Source organism: Gorilla gorilla, chromosome 1 (genome assembly GCF_029281585.2).
Source record: "Gorilla gorilla gorilla isolate KB3781 chromosome 1, NHGRI_mGorGor1-v2.1_pri, whole genome shotgun sequence".
Classification (NCBI taxonomy): domain Eukaryota; kingdom Metazoa; phylum Chordata; class Mammalia; order Primates; family Hominidae; genus Gorilla; species Gorilla gorilla.
Genome location: NC_073224.2, coordinates 34,154,042 through 34,176,264, shown reverse-complemented (window position 1 = coordinate 34,176,264; position 22,223 = coordinate 34,154,042). Strand labels below are relative to the sequence as shown.

The 22,223-nt window shown below is 36.6% G+C and overlaps 1 protein-coding gene across 6 annotated transcripts in view; it reads right to left on the bottom strand.

Annotated features, from left to right (window-relative positions):
- MARK1 (microtubule affinity regulating kinase 1) overlaps positions 1–22,223 on the bottom strand; it is a 136,040-nt gene that overhangs the window by 52,326 nt on the left and 61,491 nt on the right. For 5 of the 6 annotated variants that reach the window (XM_019030673.4, XM_019030682.4, XM_004028427.5 and 2 more), the window contains exons 4-6: positions 13,262–13,310; positions 11,775–11,840; positions 7,489–7,559 (exon numbers count right to left, since the gene is read on the bottom strand). In XM_019030673.4, the coding sequence (XP_018886218.2) occupies positions 7,489–7,559; positions 11,775–11,840; positions 13,262–13,310 (186 nt within the window). Of the gene's footprint in view, positions 1–7,488; positions 7,560–11,774; positions 11,841–13,261; positions 13,311–17,597; positions 17,737–22,223 lie in introns of those variants that run through there. The other variant, XM_055379248.2, reaches the window with a different exon arrangement.

Here is a 22,223-nt window from a genome sequence, read left to right as displayed (position 1 = left end):
ATCAACGCAGAAGACAGGTGAATTTCTATATTTCCAACTGAGGTACCTGGTTCATCTCACTGGGACTGGCTGGACAGTGGGTGCAGCCCACGGAGGGCAAGCTGAAGCAGGGCAGGGAAGCACGAGGGGTTGGGGTATTTCCCTTTCCTAGCCAAAGGAAGCCGTGACAGACTACCTGGAAAAACGGGACACTCCCCACCCAAATACTGCGCTTTTCCCAAGGTCTTAGCAACCAGCAGACAAGGTGATTCTTTCCCGTGCCTGGCTTGGCAGGTCCTACGCCCACGGAGCCTTGCTCACTGCTAGCACAACAGTCTGAGATTGATCTGCCAGGCAGCAGCCTGGCTGGGGGAGGGGAATTTGCCAATGCTGAGGCTTGAGTAGGTAAACAAAGCAGCCAGGAAGCTTGAACTGGGTGGAGCCCACTGCAGCCCAACAAGGCCTACTGCCTCTAGACTCCATCTCTGTGGGCAGGGCATGGTTGAACAAAAGGCAGCAGGCAACTTCTGCAGACTTAAATGTCCCTGTCTGACAGCTCCGAAGAGAGCAGTGGTTCTCCCAGCACGGTGTTTGAGCTCTGAGAATGGACAGACTGCCTCCTCAAGTGGGTCCCTGACCCCCGTGTAGCCTAACTGGGAGACACCTCCCAGTACGGGCTGACAGACACCTCATATAGGTGGCTGCCCCTCTGGGACGAAGCTTCCAGAGGAAAGATCAGGCAGCAATATTCTCTGTTCTGTAATATTTGCTGTTCTGTAGCCTCCGCTGGTGATACCCAGGCAAACAGGGTCTGGAGTGGAACTCCAGCAAACTCCAACAGACCTGCAGCTGAGGAACCTGACTGTTAGAAGGAAAACTAACAGACAGAAAGGCATAGCATCAACATCAACCAAAAGGTCATCTACATAAAAACCCCCATCTGTAGGTCACCAACATCAAAGACCAAAGGTGGATAAAACCACAAAGATGGGGAGAAACCAGAGCGGAAAAGCTGAAAATTCTAAAAATCAGAACACCTCTTCTCCTCCAAAGGATCGCAGCTCCTTGCCAGCAACAGAACAAAGCTGGACGGAGAATGACTTTGACAAGTTGACAGAAGTAGGCTTCAGAAGGTCTGTAATAACAAACTTCTCCAAACTAAAGGAGGATGTTTGAACCCATCGCAAGGAAGCTAAAAACCTTGAAAAAAGATTAGACGAATGGCTAACTAGAATAAACAGTGTAGAGAAGACCTTAAATGACCTGATGGAGCTGAAAACCACGGTACAACAACTTCATGATGCATGCACAAGCTTCAATAGCCGATTCGATCAAGTGGAAGAAAGGCTATCAGTGACTGAAGATCAAATTAGTGAAATAAAGCGAGAAGATAAGGTTAGAGAAAAAAGAGTAGAAAGAAATGAATAAAGCCTCCAAGAAATACAGGACTGTGTGAAAACACCAAATCTACATTTCACTGGTGTACCTGAAAGTGACAGGGAGAATGGAACCAAGTTGGAAAACACTCTTTAGGATATTATCCAGGAGAACTTCCCCAACCTAGCAAGGCAGGCCAACATTCAAATTCAGGAAATACAGAGAACATCCAAAGATACTCCTTGAGAAGAACAACCCCAAGACACATAATTGTCAGATTCACTAAGGTTGAAATGAAGGAAAAAGTGTTAAGGGCAGCCAGAGAGAAAGGTTGAGTTACCTACAAAGGGAAGCCCATCAGACTAACAGAGGATCTCTTGGCACAAACCTTACAAGCTAGAAGAAAGTGGGGGCCAATATTCAACATTCTTAAAGAATTTTCAACCCAGAATTTCATATCCAGCCAAACTAAGCTTCATAAGTGAAGGAGAAATAAAATCCTTTACAGACAAGCAAATGCTGAGAGATTTTGTCACCACCAGGCCTGCCTTACAATAGCTCCTGAAGGAAGCAGTAAACATGGAAAGAAACAACTGGTACCAGCCACTACAAAAACATGCCACATTGTAAAGACCATCGATGCTATGAAGAAACTGCACCAATTATTGGGCAAAATAACCAGCAAACATTGTAATGACAGGATCGAATTCACACCTAACAATACTAACCTGAAATGTAAATGGGCTAAATGCCCGAATTAAAAGACACAGAGTGGCAAATTGGATAAACAGTCAAGACCCATCAGTGTGCTGTATTCAGGAGACCCATCTCATGTGCAGAGACACACATAGGCTCAAAATAAAGGGATGGAGGAAGATCTACCAAGCAAATGGAAAACAAAAAAAAAGCAGGGGTTGCAATCCTAGTCTCTGATAAAACAAACTTTAAACTGACAAAGATCAAAAGAGACAAAGAAGGCCATTACATAATGGTAAAGGGATCAATTCAACAAGAAGAGCTAACCATCCTAAATATATATTCATCCAATACAGGAGCACCCAGATTCATAAAGCAAGTCCTTACTGACCTACAAAGAGACTTAAGACTCCCACACAATAATAATGGGAGACTTTAACACCCCACTGTCAATATTAGACAGATCAATGAGACAGAAGGTTAACAAGGATATCCAGGACTTGAACTCAGCTCTGCATCAAGCAGACCTAACAGACATCTACAGAACTCTCCACCCCAAATCAACAGAATATACATTCTTCTCAGCACCACACCGCACTTATTCCAAAACCATCCACGTATTTGGAAGTAAAGCACTCCTCAGCAAATGTAAAAGAACAGAAATCACAACAAACTATCTCTCAGACCACAGTGCAATCAAATTAGAACTCAGGATTAAGAAACTCACTCAAAACCGCACAACTACATGGAAACTGAACAACCTGCTCCTGAATGACTATTGGGTAAATTACGAAATGAAGGCAGAAATAAAGATGTTCTTTGAAACCAATGAGAACAAAGACACAACACACCAGAATCTCTGGGACACATTTAAAGCAGTGTGTAGAGGGAAATGTGTAGCACTAAATGCCCACAAGAGAAAGCAGGAAAGATCTAAAATCGGCACCCTAACCTCACAAATAAAAGAACTAGAGAAGCAAGAGGAAACACTTTCAAAAGCTAGCAGAAGGCAAGAAATAACTAAGATCAGAGCAGAATTGAAGGAGATTGAGACATAAAAAACCCTTCAAAAAAATCAATGAATCCAGGAGCTGGTTTTTTGAAAAGATCAACAAAATTGATAGACCAGTAGCAAGACTAATAAAGAAGAAAAGAGAGAAGAATCAAATAGACGCCACAAAAAATGATAAAGGGGATATCACCATTGATCCCACAGAAATGCAAACTACCATCAGAGAATACTATAAACACCTCTATGCAAATAAACTAGAAAATCTAGAAGAAATGGATAAATTCCTGGACACATACACTCTTCCAAGACTAAACGAGGAGGACGTTGAATCTCTGAATAGACCAATAACAGGCTCTGAAATTGAGGCAATAATTAACAGCTTAGCAACCAAAAAAAGTCCGGGACCAGATGGATTAACAGCCAAATTCTACCAGAGGTACAAAGAGGAGCTGGTACCATTCCTTCTGAAACTATTCCAATCAATAGAAAAAGAGGGAATCCTCCCTAACTCATTTTATGAGGCCAACATCATCCTGACACCAAAGCCTGGCAGAGACACAACAAACAAAGAGAATTTTAGACCAATATCCCTGAAGAACATCAATGCAAAAATCCTCAATAAAATACTGGCAAACCAAATCCAGCAGCACATCAAAAGGCTTATCCACCATGATGAAGTCAGCTTCATCCCTGGGATGCAAGGCCAGTTCAATATATGCAAATCAATAAACGTAATCCATCACATAAACAACAAACAATGAAAACCATGATTATCTCAATAGATGCAGAAAAGGCCTTTGACAAAATTCAACAGCCCTTCATGCTAAAAACTCTCGATAAACCAGGTATTGATGGAACGTATCTCAAAATAATAAGAGCTATTTATGACAAACCCACAGCCAATATCATCATACTGAATGGGCAAAAACTGGAAGCATTCTCCATACTCAATGGGCAAAAACTGGAAGCATTCCCTTTGAAAACCAGCACAAGACAGGGATGTCCTCTCTCACCACTCCTATTCAACATAGTGTTGGAAGTTCTGGCCAGGGCAATCAGGCAAGAAAAAGAAATAAAGGCTATTCAATTAGGAAATGAGGAAGTCAAGAGGTCCCTGATTGCAGATGACATGATTGTATATTTAGAAAATCCCATCATCTCAGCCCAAAATCTCCTTAAGCTGATAAGCAACTTCAGCAAAGTCTCAGGATACAAAATGAATCTGCAAAAAATCACAAGCATTCCTATACACCAATAACAGACAAACAGAGAGCCAAATCATGAATGAACTCCCATTAGCAATTGCTACAAAGAGAATAAAATGCCTAGGAATCCAACCTACAAGGGACGTGAAGGACCTCTTCAAGGAGAACAACAAACCACTGCTCAACAAAATAAAAGAGGACACAAACAAATGGAAGAATATTCCATGCTCACGGATAGGAAGAATCAATATTGTGAAAATGGCTATGCTACCCAAGGTAATTTATAGATTCAATGCCATCCCCATCAAGCTACCAATAACTTTCTTCACAGAATTGGAAAAAACTACTTTAAAATTCATATGGAACCAAAAAAGAGCCTGCATTGTGAAGACAATCCTAAGCAAAAAGAACAAAGCTGGAGGTATCATGCTACCTGATTTCAGACTATACTACAAGGCTACAGTAACTGAAAGAGCATGGTACTGGTACCAAAACAGAAATACAGACCAATGGAACAGAACAGAGGCCTCAGAAATAATGCCACACATCTACAACCATCTGATCTTTGACAAACCTGACAAAAACAAGAAATGGGGAAAGGATTCCCTATTTAATAAATGGTGTTGGGAAAACTGGCTAGCCATATGTAGAAAGCTGAAACTGGATCCCTTCCTTACACCTTACACAAAAATTGAAGATGGATTAAAGACTTAAATGTTAGACCTAAAACCATAAAAGCCCTAGAAGAAAATCTAGGCAATACCATTCAGGACATAGGCATGGGCAAGGACTTCATGACTAAAACACCAAAAGCTATGGCAACAAAAGCCAAAATAGACAAATTAGGATCTAATGAAACTAAAAAGCTTCTGCACGGCAAAAGAAACTACCATCAGAGTGAACAGGCAACCTACAGAATGGGAGAAAAGTTTTGCAATCTACCCATCTGACAAAGGGCTAATATCCAGAATCTACAAAGAACTCATAGAAATTTACAAGAAAAAAACAAACAACCCCATCAAAAAGTGGGCAAAGGATATGAACAGACACTTCTCAAAACAAGACATCTATGCAGCCAACAGACACATGAAAAAATGCTCAACATCACTGGTAATCAGAGAAATGCAAATCAAAACCACAATGAGATACCATCTCACGCCAGTTAGAATGGTTAAAATGGCAATCATTAAAAAGGCAGGAAACAACAGATGCTAGAGAGGATGTGGAGAAATAGGAACGCTTTTACACTGTGGGTGGGAGTGTAAATTAGTTCAATCATTGTGGAAAACAGTGTGGCAATTCCTCAAGGATCTAGAACTAGAACTACCATTTGACCCAGCAATCCCATTACTGGGTATATACCCAAAGGATTATAAATCATGCTACTATAAAGACACATGCACACATATGTTTATTGTGGCACTATTCACAACAGCAAAGACTTGGAACCAACCCAAATGTCCATCAATGATAGACTGGATTAAGAAAATGTGGCACATATACACCATGGAATACTATGCAGCCATAAAAAAGGATGAGTTCCTGTCCTTTGCAGGGACGTGGATGAAGCTGGAAACCGTCATTCTCAGCAAACTGTCACAAGGACAGAAAACCAAACACCACATGTTCTCACTCATAGGTGGGAACTGAACAATGAGATCACTTGGACATAGGGCAGGGAACATCACACACTGGGGCCTGTCGTGGTGTGGGGGGCTGGGGGAGGGAGAGCATTAGAGAAATACCTAATGTAAATGATGAGTTGATGGGTGCAGCAAACCAATATGGCACATGTATACCTATGTATCAAACCTGCATGTTGTGCACATGTACCCTGAAACTTAAAGTATAATTTAAAAAAGGAAGAAAAATAAAATAAAATAAAATAAATAAAAATTTAAAAAAATGATGTGTGTAATACTTTATTTAAGGGTAAGCTTGAACTTCCATCCCAGGATAGAAAATAATATTACAGTACGTGGTTGAATGCCATTCAGTTTCTTAAAGTTGTTTTCCTTATTACCAGTTGTCTTTACATTCAGCTATTTTAACACGAATATTTCTAGGAATCTATCACAAATAAAAGTGCTATGCATATCTTTAGTATAAAGCATTTCACAAATTGTGTTCCAAAAAGCAATAATTCTGTGAAACATTAATAACAGAGGTTTCACAAAACAAACACACTCATTTCATGGTCAATTTGGAGAATGCCATGTTACAACAAGTTAAACAGGCTTTTTCCTCCCCTCCCTTTCAGGACTTCTCTATTTGTTTAACATGTTAACACACACATATGTATCTTAGAGAAAGATCTTATATCAGTATTTGGTCTTTTCCGAACATACTGATTACAGAACCTCTTTAATTGTAGAATTAAAGTGTTCATGCAGGCAGAAGAGGTAGCAAGCCATTTTTAAAATTCTAAATTTAATAAAAGTTTAGGATATAGTAAATTATCCACTTAAACTTTAGTAAATTTTATGAACAATTTACAATTCACTAATTTGCTATTTCTATGGTAACATATGTATGCTTACAATTTACAATTCACTAATTTGCTATTTATATGGTAACTTATATGTATGCTTATTTCAATCACTTCAGTTCTAAAAATTAAAAATAAAATTCTAGATAAATTTATTTTTTCTTATTTTATCATTTCTGTAATAAGTCATATTCAAGTTGAACTGGAAATATGAGTATCTTACCATAGTCCTCTGCCACAATTTGGAGTTTCTTGCCTACTTGGTTAAATAAAATTGACCATATTCTTTAAATCTACAAAAATGAGTTTAAACACCAAAACATCTTTAATTAAAAGAATACAATAACCTCTTTAAACAGTACACATATATGCTGTATATATAAAGCCAGTAATAATTTATAGTAATTATTGGATAAAGACTTCAAAGCGTTAACTAATTTTTTTCTATCTCAGTCTAGTCTACGTTTCCAGGACTCTCAGAGAGTCTTAATAAGGTGAGTCTCATCTATAAATATTTACTCTTTATGACAATCTGAAAATAACCATCTGCAACTATTTAAATTTAAATTCAGAAAGTTTTATTTTTTAGGAGTTTTCCATCCTTAAAAATATAAGAAAGCAGGAATTCTTCTTTTTAAAATACCATGTGCTGTGAAGTCCAGTTTGTAATACTGTCCATTGTACATCGCTACAATTATCAGCAAAACAAAGTTGAAAACTACTTTCCATACCTGCCTAAATTTTGCACGGGCCTCTTTCTCCTTCATTCTTCCATGGGCAACTAAGTAATCAAATACTTCACCTGAATCAGAAAGGTAAAGCAGGTAGTAAAATATACATAGATTTTTGGTTAACAATATATGCAATGTCAAGTTTTTTCCTTGTTTATAAAGAAACTTTTGGCCCACAATTTTCTGCTAGTTTATGTAAGTTACAAACTAACACATGAATAGAAAAAAGGAAAAAATTACATATAAAATTGAGTATCTGTAGCAGTTTGTGATTTAGCAAAACTCTTTAAAAAATAAGTCATAAAAACACAACCAAGAAAACTTGCTTTCTGCTTTCAAGTATTATGTAAAAATACAGTCAACTCTTTATTATCCATTCTAGTAAAGGGAAGCCACAGCCTGGTCAATCAAAAATTGCATTTGGCTTTGTATTTGGGGCCTACGTTTCAAACAAAATGATGAAGTGTGTTTTGTTGGATTGCTCTTTTAAATTCTCCCTGTCATGTAGTCTGGATAAAATTCCATCTCACTACTTCCATCCACATTGATTTATTTCTTTCCTTTCCTATACTCTGTGTTTATTCTCACTCTACTCATTTCATACATTCTAGTAGTCAGCCACAAATTATACAGAATTAAATCATTTGTGTGTGTATCTCTATTACCCCAGATGAACTGTAAATTACTTGAAAAATCATCATAATATCTGTACTTAATTTGCATCTTCATCTTCATGGCAGAACACAAAGTGGATAGATAAATGTTTGGTGAAATAATTTAAAAAGAACTAGAAGCTGTATAAATTTTCTACTGGATCCATTACTTTACATGTCTGTAAGTTTTTCTCCTTTTTCTCTAGTTAGTAATAGCTTAAAACTAAATTAAACTTGAGTTACAATTTTAAAAATAAAATATTATCTTAGTATAAGGATTAAATTTATTTTTGTGTCCTTATAATTTGTACCAGATAGATATACATGTATATTAAAAACTCACAAAATGGCTTAAAGTGTTCTTGTAAAGTACAGCAAAGTGGTAAAAACAAAAAAACTCAGACTTTAGAATCAGACCAATTTTGGTATGAATTTTGTTTTAGCCCTAAGTACTACTGAAAGACATTATTAGGAAGATTTCTTAACTTCATTAAGACTCAGTTTCTACCTACTGTCTACTCACATGGTTGTTTTAAGGATTAAATGAAATAATGCTTGTGCTTAGCACAGCGACTGGCATATAGTAAGCACTCAATAAATTGCATTTTTGTACCTAGGTATACAGATATATTACATATATATGCAATATCAATCCTAGGATATAAATAAAATATTAAAAATCAAATACGTAATGAATGTATGTCACATGAAACTAATACATCTACAATGTTAGACAGCATATTATATAATATTAAGCATACTTAAGTGATTAAATGGGATGATGAGAACAGAGAAATGAATGGATGCTCTAGTTGACTCATCATAGTAGTTAATTCTAGATATGTGGTAATAGTTGTTAATTCTAGTTAACCCATCATAGCAGTTAATTCTAGATATGTGAGTTTAGGCTAGGAAAGATATACACAAGAGTTCAAAAAATTTGGATCTACTCTTAAGTGCTGCCTAGAATACACTTAACCCAGGTATTTACATGACATAGTCCTGTACTTATCATATATTGTTTGTGTATGATTTACTTCCCCAACTAAAATGTAAGTGTCTTGAGGGCAGGGACTTTGTCTTTGCTCACTTATGTATTCCCAGCACTTAGAACATTACCTGACACACGGGAAGCATTTTATAAATGTTGTTTGAATGAACAAAAGAAAGAATAAACACATCATTCCACAGTAGTCCTGAAACCTACTTTTAATAGGCTCTTTTGGATTAAACATGGTGCAAAATAAAAAAAAGATTTCTTTGATTTTCTAATCACTGAAAATTTTCATTCCATTAGTGAACCAGAATCAACTCTTGGCAAACAGGCAGTTCTCTGACTTAATTCTTATTCACATTACCTTTCTAGTGTACATGTCAGATTTGATCCTAAACTAAGTAGAAATTTCAGAGGAAAAATATTTAGTGTTTTATTTTCCAGAGTCACCTTGCCATTTATGGATTAAAAAGGCAAGAAAATCATTCTAGATTTACTGCCACAGAACCATGATGGTTTTTGTTACAGAATCACTAACTTGCAAACTCAAAGAAAACCTATCGCAGGAATCAGGATTTAATGAGACTGGCTGATGTGGTCTGAATTCCTGTACCCATTTCTCTACACTACTCCCCACTGTGCCTCCCAAATATGCTACTGAAGGAGAGTGGTGAAGCCCTTACATACTCTTACTCTAGCCATTACTCCCCTTCATTAGCACCAATAGAGAGTTGACTGTACTTACCATTAACCATTAAGTCAGTACACATATTAATATTAACACAGCCTTGCAGTGGGCCTTTATAAAAAGAGAAGGGTATCTACAGAATTTTAGCAGTCTATGATTTCCCAAATCAAAGCGGGTATAGCCCCTTTCTCTAAATTTTATATCACTAAAAGGAAGAAAAGAGTCTAACTAAACTAAAAATAATATTTGGGGTTCCCATGAGACAGATTATTATAGCAATCTAACTGAAGGACATAAAAATAGAGAAATAGTTCATTATGTGGTATCTGTAGATTCATTAGTTTTATTATAGATCCACATTTTACGGAAATTTACATGGCTGTTTTAATATAATTTTTTAAATCCTATCATAATAAACATTAATGATAGATTTTCAAGTTAAGTAAAAGAACCTACACTGAAATATTTTTTTCAGGTGACAAAAGTTTTGCAAAAAAAAAAAAAAAAAGGACTAAAATATTCAATCTGTATAAACAACTGCAAAAGCAATTAAATATATTAACATCTATAGTAGTTTTTTAGAAATATGAGGCCAGGCGTGGTGGCTAATGCCTGTAATCCCAGCACTTTGGGAGGCCGAGGCAGGCAGATCACGAGGTCAGGAGATCGAGACCATCCTGGCTAACACGGTGAAAACCCATCTCTACTAAAAATACAAAAAAATTAGCCGGGCACGGTGGCAGGCACCTGTAGTCTCAGCTACTCGGGAGGCTGGGGCAGCAGAATGGAGTGAACCTGGGAGGCGGAGCTTGGAGTGAACCTGGGAGGCAGAGCTTGCAGTAAACCGAGATCGTGCCACTGCACTCCAGCCTGGGCTACAGGGCAAGACTCCGTCTCAAAATAAAAAAAAAAAAAGAAAAAGAAAAAAGAAAAGAAATACGAGACAGTATAAATACAGTTTAGTTGCTACAGACTAGATAAATCCTTTTTATTCTAGTTCACATAAAATCTGAATCACCATAAAAATTATAAATTTCATTAACTAAAAGAGCTCAATAGTAAGTTCAACACTAAGTTTTTCTATTGATCAGCAAAAAATCAATCAGCCAAATAATTTCAGCTGCCTTCTTTCTTCTTCAGTTGCTTAAATCCTGAGCCCTTAAAACCTCCCTTTAAGTATTCTTTATTTTTACTTATTAAATGATTAATTCCATAAATTTTCAACCCATTTCTGAGAAAGTGAAGTCCTAAGTCTAAAAGAAAAGTGATTCTGAGCTGACACATTTCTCGTTTAAGGGAAAGTGCAGGAGATGAAGATGATTTTCTATCACATATCAGTGTTTCAAAATCATTCCTATTTTTGACACCATGATAGTTAAAACATATGTGATATTCTACTACAAATGCATCTTGCTATCTCCCTGTCAACTCAGTCCTCTAACATATAAAATGTACAGATCAATACTTGTTTAAATTGAAATATTTAATTCATTTTATGAATTATCTTGGAAATGTATGTATATTGAGAATCTGTCATATGTGAACAATCAGTGAAATAAACACTGACCTAGAACAAGCTTTTATTATAGATTTTATTAAATACATTCTGTACTTGAGATTCCCTGCTGATAGCCAAGAGTTTCTAATCATGATATGATATAGTAAAATTTAGATAAGAGAATCAATACATTTATAAGATGAAAATACAAATTTAACGTTTCAAAAAATGTCCCTAAGTAAAATGTAAATAAGCCAAAAATTCCATTTATAATGTAAGATCGAAAGGTCTTAAAAGTAAACACTGAATTTTCCTTAAGATGTAATTTAAAGGCATTTAAATAAAACAATAGATTCATTAACACTGAAGACATAAATGTCATAATGAACTCTTAGGTGTTAACATTTCTGTATGTCTCAGCAAAGAGAACTTTTCAGTCACCCTCATTCTTACCCCCACTCGCGTATTCCATGACTAAATAGAGAGTCTTCTCTGTTTCAATAACTTCAAACAATTTTACTGAAAAAAAATTAGAGATATAACTCTATAACTGTTAGCACAGATGGAATATGCTTTAAGAAAATCTAAGGTAACACTAAACTAGTAGAAAATTTGACTATTTACTAAACATTATTAATCACAATTTTAAGTTCAAAAAGTCTCTCAAAGATTATTACTCCTATGACAGAAAACTACTTACCACAAAGTGATTTAGAACCAACTTCTTGAGTTGAAAAAGTTAAGTTTCTAGGATTAAAAGGCCATTACTTTTTCAAATTAGAATAAGATAATAAAAGAAACTCTTAAAATCAGAAAAACAGAATTTAAACTGAAGTTTAAAAAGAGACTATGTTACATTACAGTGAGCCATCAAAAAACGCTAAATAATCTTTGGTACAGAAACAAAAGAATTTCTGCATTTCTGTGATATTATGAAAGTTTCTGGTTAGAAGAATTACCAAATTATCAAATTTATGTAGTTCAAATATTCACCACAAATAAACACTTTAACAACTATATACAGATAAGATTTTTAAATGTGCAAAAAAAAAGTGTTTTAAAAAACAGATTTTAAAAAGAATTTTACTCGTCACAATCAAATGATTTCATATAATAATATATCCAATCAATACGTTTATTTGCAAAGATGGGGAGAAATCAGAACTTACTGAAAAATTTTACTAAAATTGAAATCAACTTCTTATTTTCTTTAAAATGCAAAGTTATTTAGCCTGTAAACCTATGATCAAACCCAAGTGCATAGTATCAAAATATCTGAAAGCCATTTTTTTTTTTTTATAAATACCTAAATGACCTGCAATCTCTATTTAGAGACTTTTTTTTTGAGACAGGGTCTCACTCTGTTGTCTAGGCTGGAGTGCAGTGGTGCGATCTTGGCTCGCTGCAACCTCCACCTCCCAGGCTCAAGCAATCCTCCCACCTCATCCTCCTGAGTAGCTGGGCCTACAGGTGCGCACCATCACTCCTGGCTAATTTTTGTATTTTTTTGCCGTGTTGCCCAGGGTGGTCTCAAACTCCTGAACTCGGGCAATCCACCTGCCTCAGCCTCCCAAAGTGCTGGGATTACAGGCATAAGCCACCAAGCCCAGCCAGAAAGACATTTTTTTTTTTTAATTTAGAAACATTTAATTAGGAAATTAAAAAAAATTGTATGCATTAATTCTGAATGATATCAATTATTTTAGTGGAGAGCAGAAGATAGCAAGGTAGCAGAAAACAGCAATCTGTAGCCTCCAGTTAGCTTCTTTGTAATCTATTTTTACCCAAAGTATCACTTCCTGGGGTTATCACTCAGGTTATCACTTTTCTTCTGCTTAAATAAACTATCCTTAAACATTGTGTCTTTTCAAATACCCTCAAATTAAGGAAAACACTTCATCACTAATTATATATATATATAATATATATATATTTCATACCTATATTAGGATGATTCAGTATCTTCATTATTCGTACTTCTCGAAATAACTGTTAAAGAAAACAGGTAGATATATTTCTGTTAAAAAAAAAACAAGCAAGCAGAGAGCCAATTAAAATATTTATTTGAAGAAATTAATCTGCTTACAAAATGCTACAGGATTCTGGCAATGCATTGAAACAAGATATTTTCTCAGTCCCAACTCTGTACAAACAAGCTATGTTAACTTAGACTGTGACATTAACTTCGCTGTGACTTGGTTTCTAAAAGAATTTTAAGTAGATGAACTCAAATGGTCTGTGTGTGTCTGTGGTGTGAATACACTATACACAATAAAACTTACAATTATTTAACCATTCCTTATGAAAAGCTACAGAAGAAAAACACTGAAAATGAAACTAAATGCTCCTTCACATGATTTTTACCCAGAAAGCACCTTCCTTAGGGGTTTGACTCTTTAAAGTCATCTCTTCTGTCTGATCAGACATTTTAATGAAAGATTCAGTAAGGTTTTTAGGTAGATTTGTAGAATAACATTAAAGAACAATAAAAACACATTTACTAATTTATATAAAAACAAAATGACAAGAAGCGACTTGAAACACAAATGTTAAAATTTCCCTCCTTTTCATTTTACTTTTTAAACAATATAGGGCACATTTTTCAAAAGCATAATTTGGTATTATTTTCGCTATGTCTTTGAGTATATGTTAGATTCCAAATAAAGCAATTTGTTCAAGAAAATAGGAGAACCAAAAATTGGTGATATTCTGAAAGTATATTAAGACATATGCATTTTATCAGAATAAAATCTAAAGTTACTACTTTCAGAGGTGACATTTCTGCAGCAAAGATACACAATAGTCAAAAGAACACAAAAAGATGTTGAACATTATTAATCATTATGGAAATATAAATCAAAGCCACAAAGAGGTACCACCTCACACCTATTAGGATGACTGCTATCAAAAAACAACCCCCAACTCTGCCCAGAAAATAGCAAATGTTGGCGGGGATGTGGAGAGACTGGAACAGTTCTGCAGTATTGATGGGAATGACAAACGATAAAGCCTCCATGAAAAAAAAATATAGCAGTTCCTAAAGAAATTAAAAACAGAATTACCATATGATTTAGTAATTCTACTTCTGGGTATATGTCATATACCCAAAGAATTGAAAGCAGAGACTCAAGCAGATACTAGCACACCCATGTTCATAGTAGCATTATTCACAATAGCCCCGCAACCAGAGTCTATCAACAGATGAAGAGATAAACAAAATGTGGTCTATACAAACAATGGAATATTATTCAGCCTTAAAAAGGAAGGAAATTCTGACACGATAGATACAACATGGATAAACCTTAAGAACATTAGGCTAACTGAAATAAGCCAGTCACAAAAGGGCAAACACTGTATGATTATGCTTATATAAGGTACCTAGAGTGGAGTCGTCAAATTCATAGAGATGTAAAGTAGAATGATGGTTGCCAGGGGTTGGAAGGATGGGGCACTGGGCGGGTTACTGTTTAATGAGTACAGAGTTTCTGTTTTGGAAGACGAAAAACATTCTGGAGATTGATGGTGATGTTTGAACAACAATGTAAATGCACCTTAATGCCACTGAATTATATACTTAAAATGGTTAAAATGGTAAGTTTTGTTAGGTATATTTTACCACAATTTAAGGAAAGAAATAAAATGTGCAAAAATGAATCAATAAATGTTCACCCCAATTAAAACAAAATGACTTAAGGCTTACCTCCTACAAAAAAGCTTGCTTTCCCTAGCTATTCTCAATAATTCCTACATAAACCCAGGGAGTCTGTATGTGTGCATATGTATATTCATATAAATAAATTTTTATAAAGTCCACGATACTTACAACTTTAATAATTAAAAATTACCTATCAGTAAATAAAATATAAAGGTGGATTCATTCATGTTCAAGACAAGTACTTTCTGTAACTTTGAAACACATTTTCATTTCAAATTTGGGACAAAGAGCATGCGGGTTAACCTCTCAGTACACATGGTCTTCAGTACACTTGAGATCATCTCTTGCTCTGGCTCTGACAGTACATCTTCCTGACCATCTTCCTGCCTAAATGACCCCTCTCAGTCTTCCACTAAATCTCTCCCCTTCTACTCAACCTTTAAACATGGAGGTCCTCAGGGTTCAGCCCTTAGCCCCCTTTATCTTCTCACTCTACATGTTTCTCCTAATGATTTATCATGGCTTCAAATATCATCGATTTGTTGCTGACTACTAAATTTAACTTTATCATCCCAACATTTATATCCAATACATATATACCTACTCAATATTTTCACTTGGCTGTCTCACAGAAATTCAAACCCAATACTTGATTTCTCACATCAAATTTGATACTGGTTTTCCCCAGCTCCATATGTCTGTCAAGCACCCTAATGACTGAAACTTTAGGATCATCCTTAACAACACCATCTCTTAAAATTTCTACATCAGATGCATCATTAAGACATTTTTACTCACCTCCACAATTTATCTCTAATCCATCAACGTCTACCCATCCATATTGACACTACTGTCACACTGAATCTCACTGGTCTTCGTACAACCATTCTGACTCTCTTTTCTACCTTCCCATCCTCCAATCTGTTATCCACACATCTTTTCTATCCTCCCATCCTCCAATCCGTTATCTACTACTTAATATCCACTGGTGGTTTCTCAATGCCATTAGAACAAAACCCCTAATCTTGAACACTGGCTACCAGACTCTAGAAAAAAATCAAGATCCTATTTACCTCTCTAGCCTTATCTCATGACTCTCAAGTGCTTACTCTGAGCCTCTTCTGCTCTACCTTTGTGCTCCACAGTCCTAATGGCCCCTTTCAGCTCCAAGTCACTGTAACTGATGATTTTGCTATTGCAGCCTTGGACAATGGGAGTCAGCCTTCACCCAGAAGCATTCCTCAGAGTTTTGAACTCTTCACCTCCCAAACAGGGCTAACAGATTTTAAAAAGCTATTAGCTATTAGCATGCTACTGATTGCTTGTCAAAACTGAGCATCTGACCCACAGAGGGACAGCTGCATTCACTGACCAAATTGCCTTACTCAGGTATGCGAACCAGGAAAAGTCAAAGTAGCACCAGAAGTCATTTTATATACATATACATACATACATATACATATCTATGATACACATAAACATAATAGACTTTATTTTTATAGCAGTTTTAGGTTCACAGCAAAATTGAGCAGGAAGTACAAACAGTTTCCATATACTCCCTGTCCCCACATATGCAGAGCCTCCCCCACCATCAACATCCCAAACCAGAGAGGTACATTTGTTATAATCGATGGACCTACACATCATTATCACTGGAAGTTCACATTTACATTACTGTTCACTCTTGCTACTACTATACATTCTACGGGTTTAGACATGTACCCATCATTTTAGTATTACATAGACTAATACTAACACTGCTCTGAAAAATGTGTTCCACCTGTTCATCCCTCCCTTTTCCCTAACCTCTGGCAACCATTGATCTTTTTATTGTCACCAGTTTTGCCTTTTCCAGAATGTCACATACTTGAAATCATACAGCATGTAGCCTTTTCAGATTGGCTTTTACATAGTAATACACATTTAAGGTTCCTCCAAGTTTTTTCATAGCTTGATAGCTCATTTCCCTTTAGTGCTAAATTATATTCTGCTGTCTGGATGTACCATTGGTTATTCATCCATTCACCTACTGAAGGACATCTTGGTTGCTTCCAAGTTATGACCATTATGACTAGAGCTGCTATATAAACATCCATGTGCAAGTTTCTGTGTGGACGTAAGTTTTCAGCTTCCTTGGGTAAATACCAAGGAGTGCAACTGCTGGATCATATGGTAAGATATGTGTAGTTTTGTAAGAAACTGCCAAACTCTCTTCTAAAGTGGCTGTACCATTTGCATTTCCGCCAGCAACAAATGAGAGTTCCTGTTGCTCCACAACCTTGCCAGGATTTGGTGCTGTGTTTTGGACTTTTGCTATTCTAATAGGTATGTAGCAGTATCTCATTATTGTTTTAATTATCATTTCTCTGATGACATATGATGTGGAGTATCTTTTCATATGCTTATTTGCCATCTGTATAATTTCTTTGATGAGGTGTCTGTTCAGATCCTTCACCTATGTGTTAATCAAGTTGTTCATTTTCAAGCCTTTTCAAGCCAATTTTTGAGAAGCCTGCTCCAATCCTCAACAATACCAGATGCCTGTGGACAGTAGGAAATGTAGAATGTTCATTAAATATCTTGTTGATTCTAATTTGTCACATCAGAGAAAGGGTCCTTACCGTGGGCAGTCCTGGAGGTCCCGGGCAGAGGGAGCCAGAAGTCATATTCCCTCAATTCCTCCTCAGGGGTCTCAGGGAGGTGTGGGCCTTGGTCTGAGTGGCGTGCCCTCAGGTCAGCAGAGGAGAATGTGCCTGGAATCTGGGTGATTATCCAGAGTGAGGGCTGAGGGGGCCTCTCACTCTGACACAGAAAGGATGCCACCCCTGCCTGGGCCTACCCAGGACTGACAACAGAAATGGAGCTCCATGGGGTCCCTTGGTCTGAGCAGGTAGTCCCCTCAGAACACATTCAGGGTTTTTACCTTGGCTTCTGACTCCACCTGAGCCTCCTCTCTGCCTACCTAACCCGCCCCAGACTCACCTCCCTGAGAACCCCAAAGAGAAACAAGGGGGCACCTCATCAGGTGACCACTGCCCAGAGACTCCCAGGCTGACAGTAGGGGTGGGGCTCTGTGGGTTAGATTTGCAGAGGATCTAGGCTTCTTATTTCAACCTATTTTTTTTCTTACTGTGGCACATGAGCAGATAAAATTCACAAGTAATATGAGCAGACAAGATTCACATATAGCTATAAAACCAAAATTCACAAATCTGATGATTCTAGGTTTTAATGTAACCAAGTAATTTTTTCCAGAAAGTCAAGTCAAATAAGGTAGCTTATTATTTGATGACTTTCATAAAATCATTTTATAAGCACTGAGTAGTAAAATCAGCCATTTAAACATTTAAAAGTCATTTTATAAGAAAAAATGCTTAAGTGTAACTGAGGTAATTTTAAAAATTGAACATAATTTTTTAAAAATATTGTTTTCCCCAAGCCTCCGAGAACATATTATAAAGAATAAACACAAACAGTACTTATTTTGGTTTTGCTATAAGATATAGATTTTAAAGTTTATGAACTTGTTATTAATATAAGTAGCATTATTATGTCTCATTTGTAATTTATTTGTATTATTGCTATTATATATCTCTAACAGAAAAGCCCCTGGCATCAGTCTTGCTCTCCTACACTCATATATAATATCTAAATGAATTACCGCTTCTACTTTCTTCATCTATTCTTGCTTTCTTGTTAAAACTTTATTTGTTAAGCTGTAGGAAATGACTTAAAAAATCACAACTCAGCACTTCAGTGTATCAGACATCTTTGTAACTGGCCTCTACTAACTAACCTGCCAACCTTTGCTCTACATTCCCTCTGCAACACACAGTGAGTAACATCTGTGCACCCATAATGCTCTTGGCTAGTGGTGCTCCCTGCAGCCTTACACTCCAAGCAGTTGAGAATCATGCTTACCAGAGGTTATCTAGGTCCCAAACATGTTTGCCAGTTGCAGTTACCACTGGAAATAGTTTAATATATTAATTTCCTATTGATGAGTAACAAAGTACCATACCCTAGCAATTTACAACATACATTTGTCACCTTGCAGTTTCTGCGGCTCAGTATTCCAAGCCTGACTTAACTGGGTCTTCTGCTCAGGTATCGTAAGGCTGCAATCAACGTGTTGTCCAGGATGGTTCTCATCTGGATACTTGACTAGGGAGGAATCTACTTCTGAGCTAACCCAGGTTACTGGCAGAATTCATTTCTTTTTAGCTGTTAGTACTGAGGACCCTGGCTTCTTGGTGGCTGTCACCTAGGGGCCACCCTTACCTCTTAGAGACTGTACATAGGTCCTTGCCAAGTGGACTTCTCCAACATGGCTATTTACTTTCTTAAGCCAGCAAGTATAGTCTCTAGAGCAAGTCTGCTAGCAAGATAGTATAATATAATATAATATAATATAATATAATATAATATAATATAATCATGACAGTGAAATTCCATCACCTTTTCCCTATTGCATTGGTTAGAAGCAAGTCATAGGTCCTGTTCACAATCAAGGGGAAGGGATTATGCAAAAGTGTGAACATCAGAAGGCAAGAATCATGGGGGTTGCCTCAAAGTCTGTCCAATACAAATTTTACATAAACCAATGAAGTACATGTTTGTTGTTTGACAAAACAAACCAAATTGAATACTTTGGAAATACTAAAGTTGCTAGACTGCTGTCCAGCTAGGTGTGGGCAAGATAAATGCAAAAGACTGGAATAAAATCTAGGCTTCTGCTCTGATTGCTGCCCGAGTGTCATTCAATTCTCTCATTAATTAAAACAAAACAAAACTGGAAATAGTAGGAAGTGTATTATGAGCTTATGAGTGTGATCTGTACAAGGTAAATAAAGCAGAATGACAATTGGCAGAACCAAACTCAATAAATAAATAAATAAATAAAAAGCTTTGGCCCTACATGAAAAGATTCATCAATGCATATACATTTGTGTGTACAATAGAAGTGTTAAATGTTTATATAACTTTTAATAATTCCTCACTTTAACCTGCTTTTTTCAATTAACAGCTCCTTACTGCACTATGAAAGAGGGCTTTTACTTGTACTCTCTAATTGGCACAGGCATTTCCTGTGTACTAGGAAGTGTGGCCCATTAAGCTACAACATGAATAAGCCATGCTGGTTTCTGGGTTCTAACTCCTCTTCTTTCTCTTGTCTTGACAAAGCACATCAAATTACAGAATACTGAAGACAACACTGTCATATGAATAATCTTGAATTTACTCTAGTTACTTTTTATGAAATTACTGGCAAATTTGGTAGTTTTCTCTTAGAATCGGCTAGGACATATCTCAAAACTAACAGAAACATACTGATGTTTCCTGGCAGCTCCATGTTTCAGAACAACTAATCTAAAGAAATAGACTGGCAGCAAATTCTTCAGGAATTCCTCCAAAAGTACTGGGGTGTTTTTTTGTTTATTTAATTATTTCTTAAGTTGGGTTTTTGACTGCAATTAGTTCATAAATTCAATCCCTGACTGGTACCTGGAATGCAGTTATTCCGTTCTACAAAGAACAGACATGAGCTGAGGGACAGGATTAAAATCATTTTGTGAAAACTGGGGCATCCATAACAAAAACAACACCTAAACAGAAGGTCACTCCACTTCCATCTGAAGAAGCAAGAAAAAGATGTGTAGGCAGGGCCAAAGTTCTAATCAGAACTTTAACTGGAATTTTTAATTCCAATAAAAGAACAATACACAGCCATTGGGTTCCTATATCTCAAAGATGTCTTGAGTATATTGTTTAATCCTTAGTTTCCTCTCCTTCAGCAGTTTTGGACAAGGAGAGAGAAAAAAACATAAGCGATAACAAGAAGATGTGTGTGGGTTTGGGTGTGTGTTGACTAAAAATGATAGGCAGTTGTCGAAGAATGGTTGCTGTGAGAAGGAGCATTAGGATGTTTTACATGGTATATTGAGTAAGGATAATGGAGTACCAGATTCCTATTCCATCAAGCATCTCTCCTCACAAAGAAACACTTGAATTGTCAGCTGGATTTGGATCCCTGTTATGAAATGAACTGTGCCCCCCTAAATTCATATGTTGAATCCCTAATGCCCAGTGTGACTATACTTGGAGACAGGGAATTCAAGGAGCTAATGAAGGTTAAATAAGGTCAGAAGAGTGGGGTTCCAATCCAATATGACTGGTGTCCTAAAAAGAGGGAGAAATGTCAGGGATGAACTAGTCATGTGCAGGCCAAGGAGAGAGAACTCAGGAGAAACCAAACCTGCCTACACACCTTCATCTTGAATTTCCAGACTCTAGAAAGGTGAGAAAATTTCTGTTAAGTCACCCAGTCTGTGATATTTTGTGATGGCCCGACTAGCAGACTAATATGATAACCCTCCAAATCTAGAGAATTTTGGCCAATTGTAAAGTACCACATCTTAAGCAAATGTCTAAGATATCTCTTCCTCTCCAAGACTCCCCTTAACCCCTGCCTAACTCTTTATTTTCCAGCTGGCTGCATGAAAGAAAGAGACAGAAGCTAATGGCAGAGTTTTCTGCATGAGCTGCATGAGGCAAAAGGAAGCAGGGAGAGGGAGAGGAAGAGCCACATATACATATATGATCTTTTAACCCAGAGCAGATCCTCATCAGCAAGGTGCCAATCTTCACACTTCTTTGGGTCAGTGGAGAGAGCTGAGTAGGCATTTAGACTATGAAAAGAAGTTTACTTTGAAACAGAGTTATTCTTTAAAAAGTTAATTATTGCATGTGTCATACACTCCAGGTTCAAGTATAAAAAATAGAGGTAATTTTAAGAACAGCAGTGCCATGCTACTATTTGAGTTTCTGATGTTAATTTTCAGTTCTTTTTCTTTCTCATTTTCAAACTGTGATGTCACACAATGTTGCTGGCAAATGTAAATTTAGTAAAAGAGCTCTGAATTTACTATTCCCCTTCAAATTTACTGTTTCAGGTTTGCTGTAGGCTGGAAATTAAGGCCAGAGTTTGCTAGACTTGTGTGTTAAATTAGGAAAATAAGTCAGGAGTGAAGGCCTGAGATATGTCTTCTATATCACAGCTATTCTAGTTGTTCAGAGGCCTTTATTGTTTCCTTCTTGGTTCTTGGCTTTGTTCCAGATAACTAAAGTTAGTAAACAATCTTCAATTCTTTGGAGATATTTACTTTTCAATTGGGTCTTTCCTGGCTAGAGCTTAGGTCAGGGTTAGCCAAACTCCATTAGTGTCAATCAATATTTCCCTCAATTAT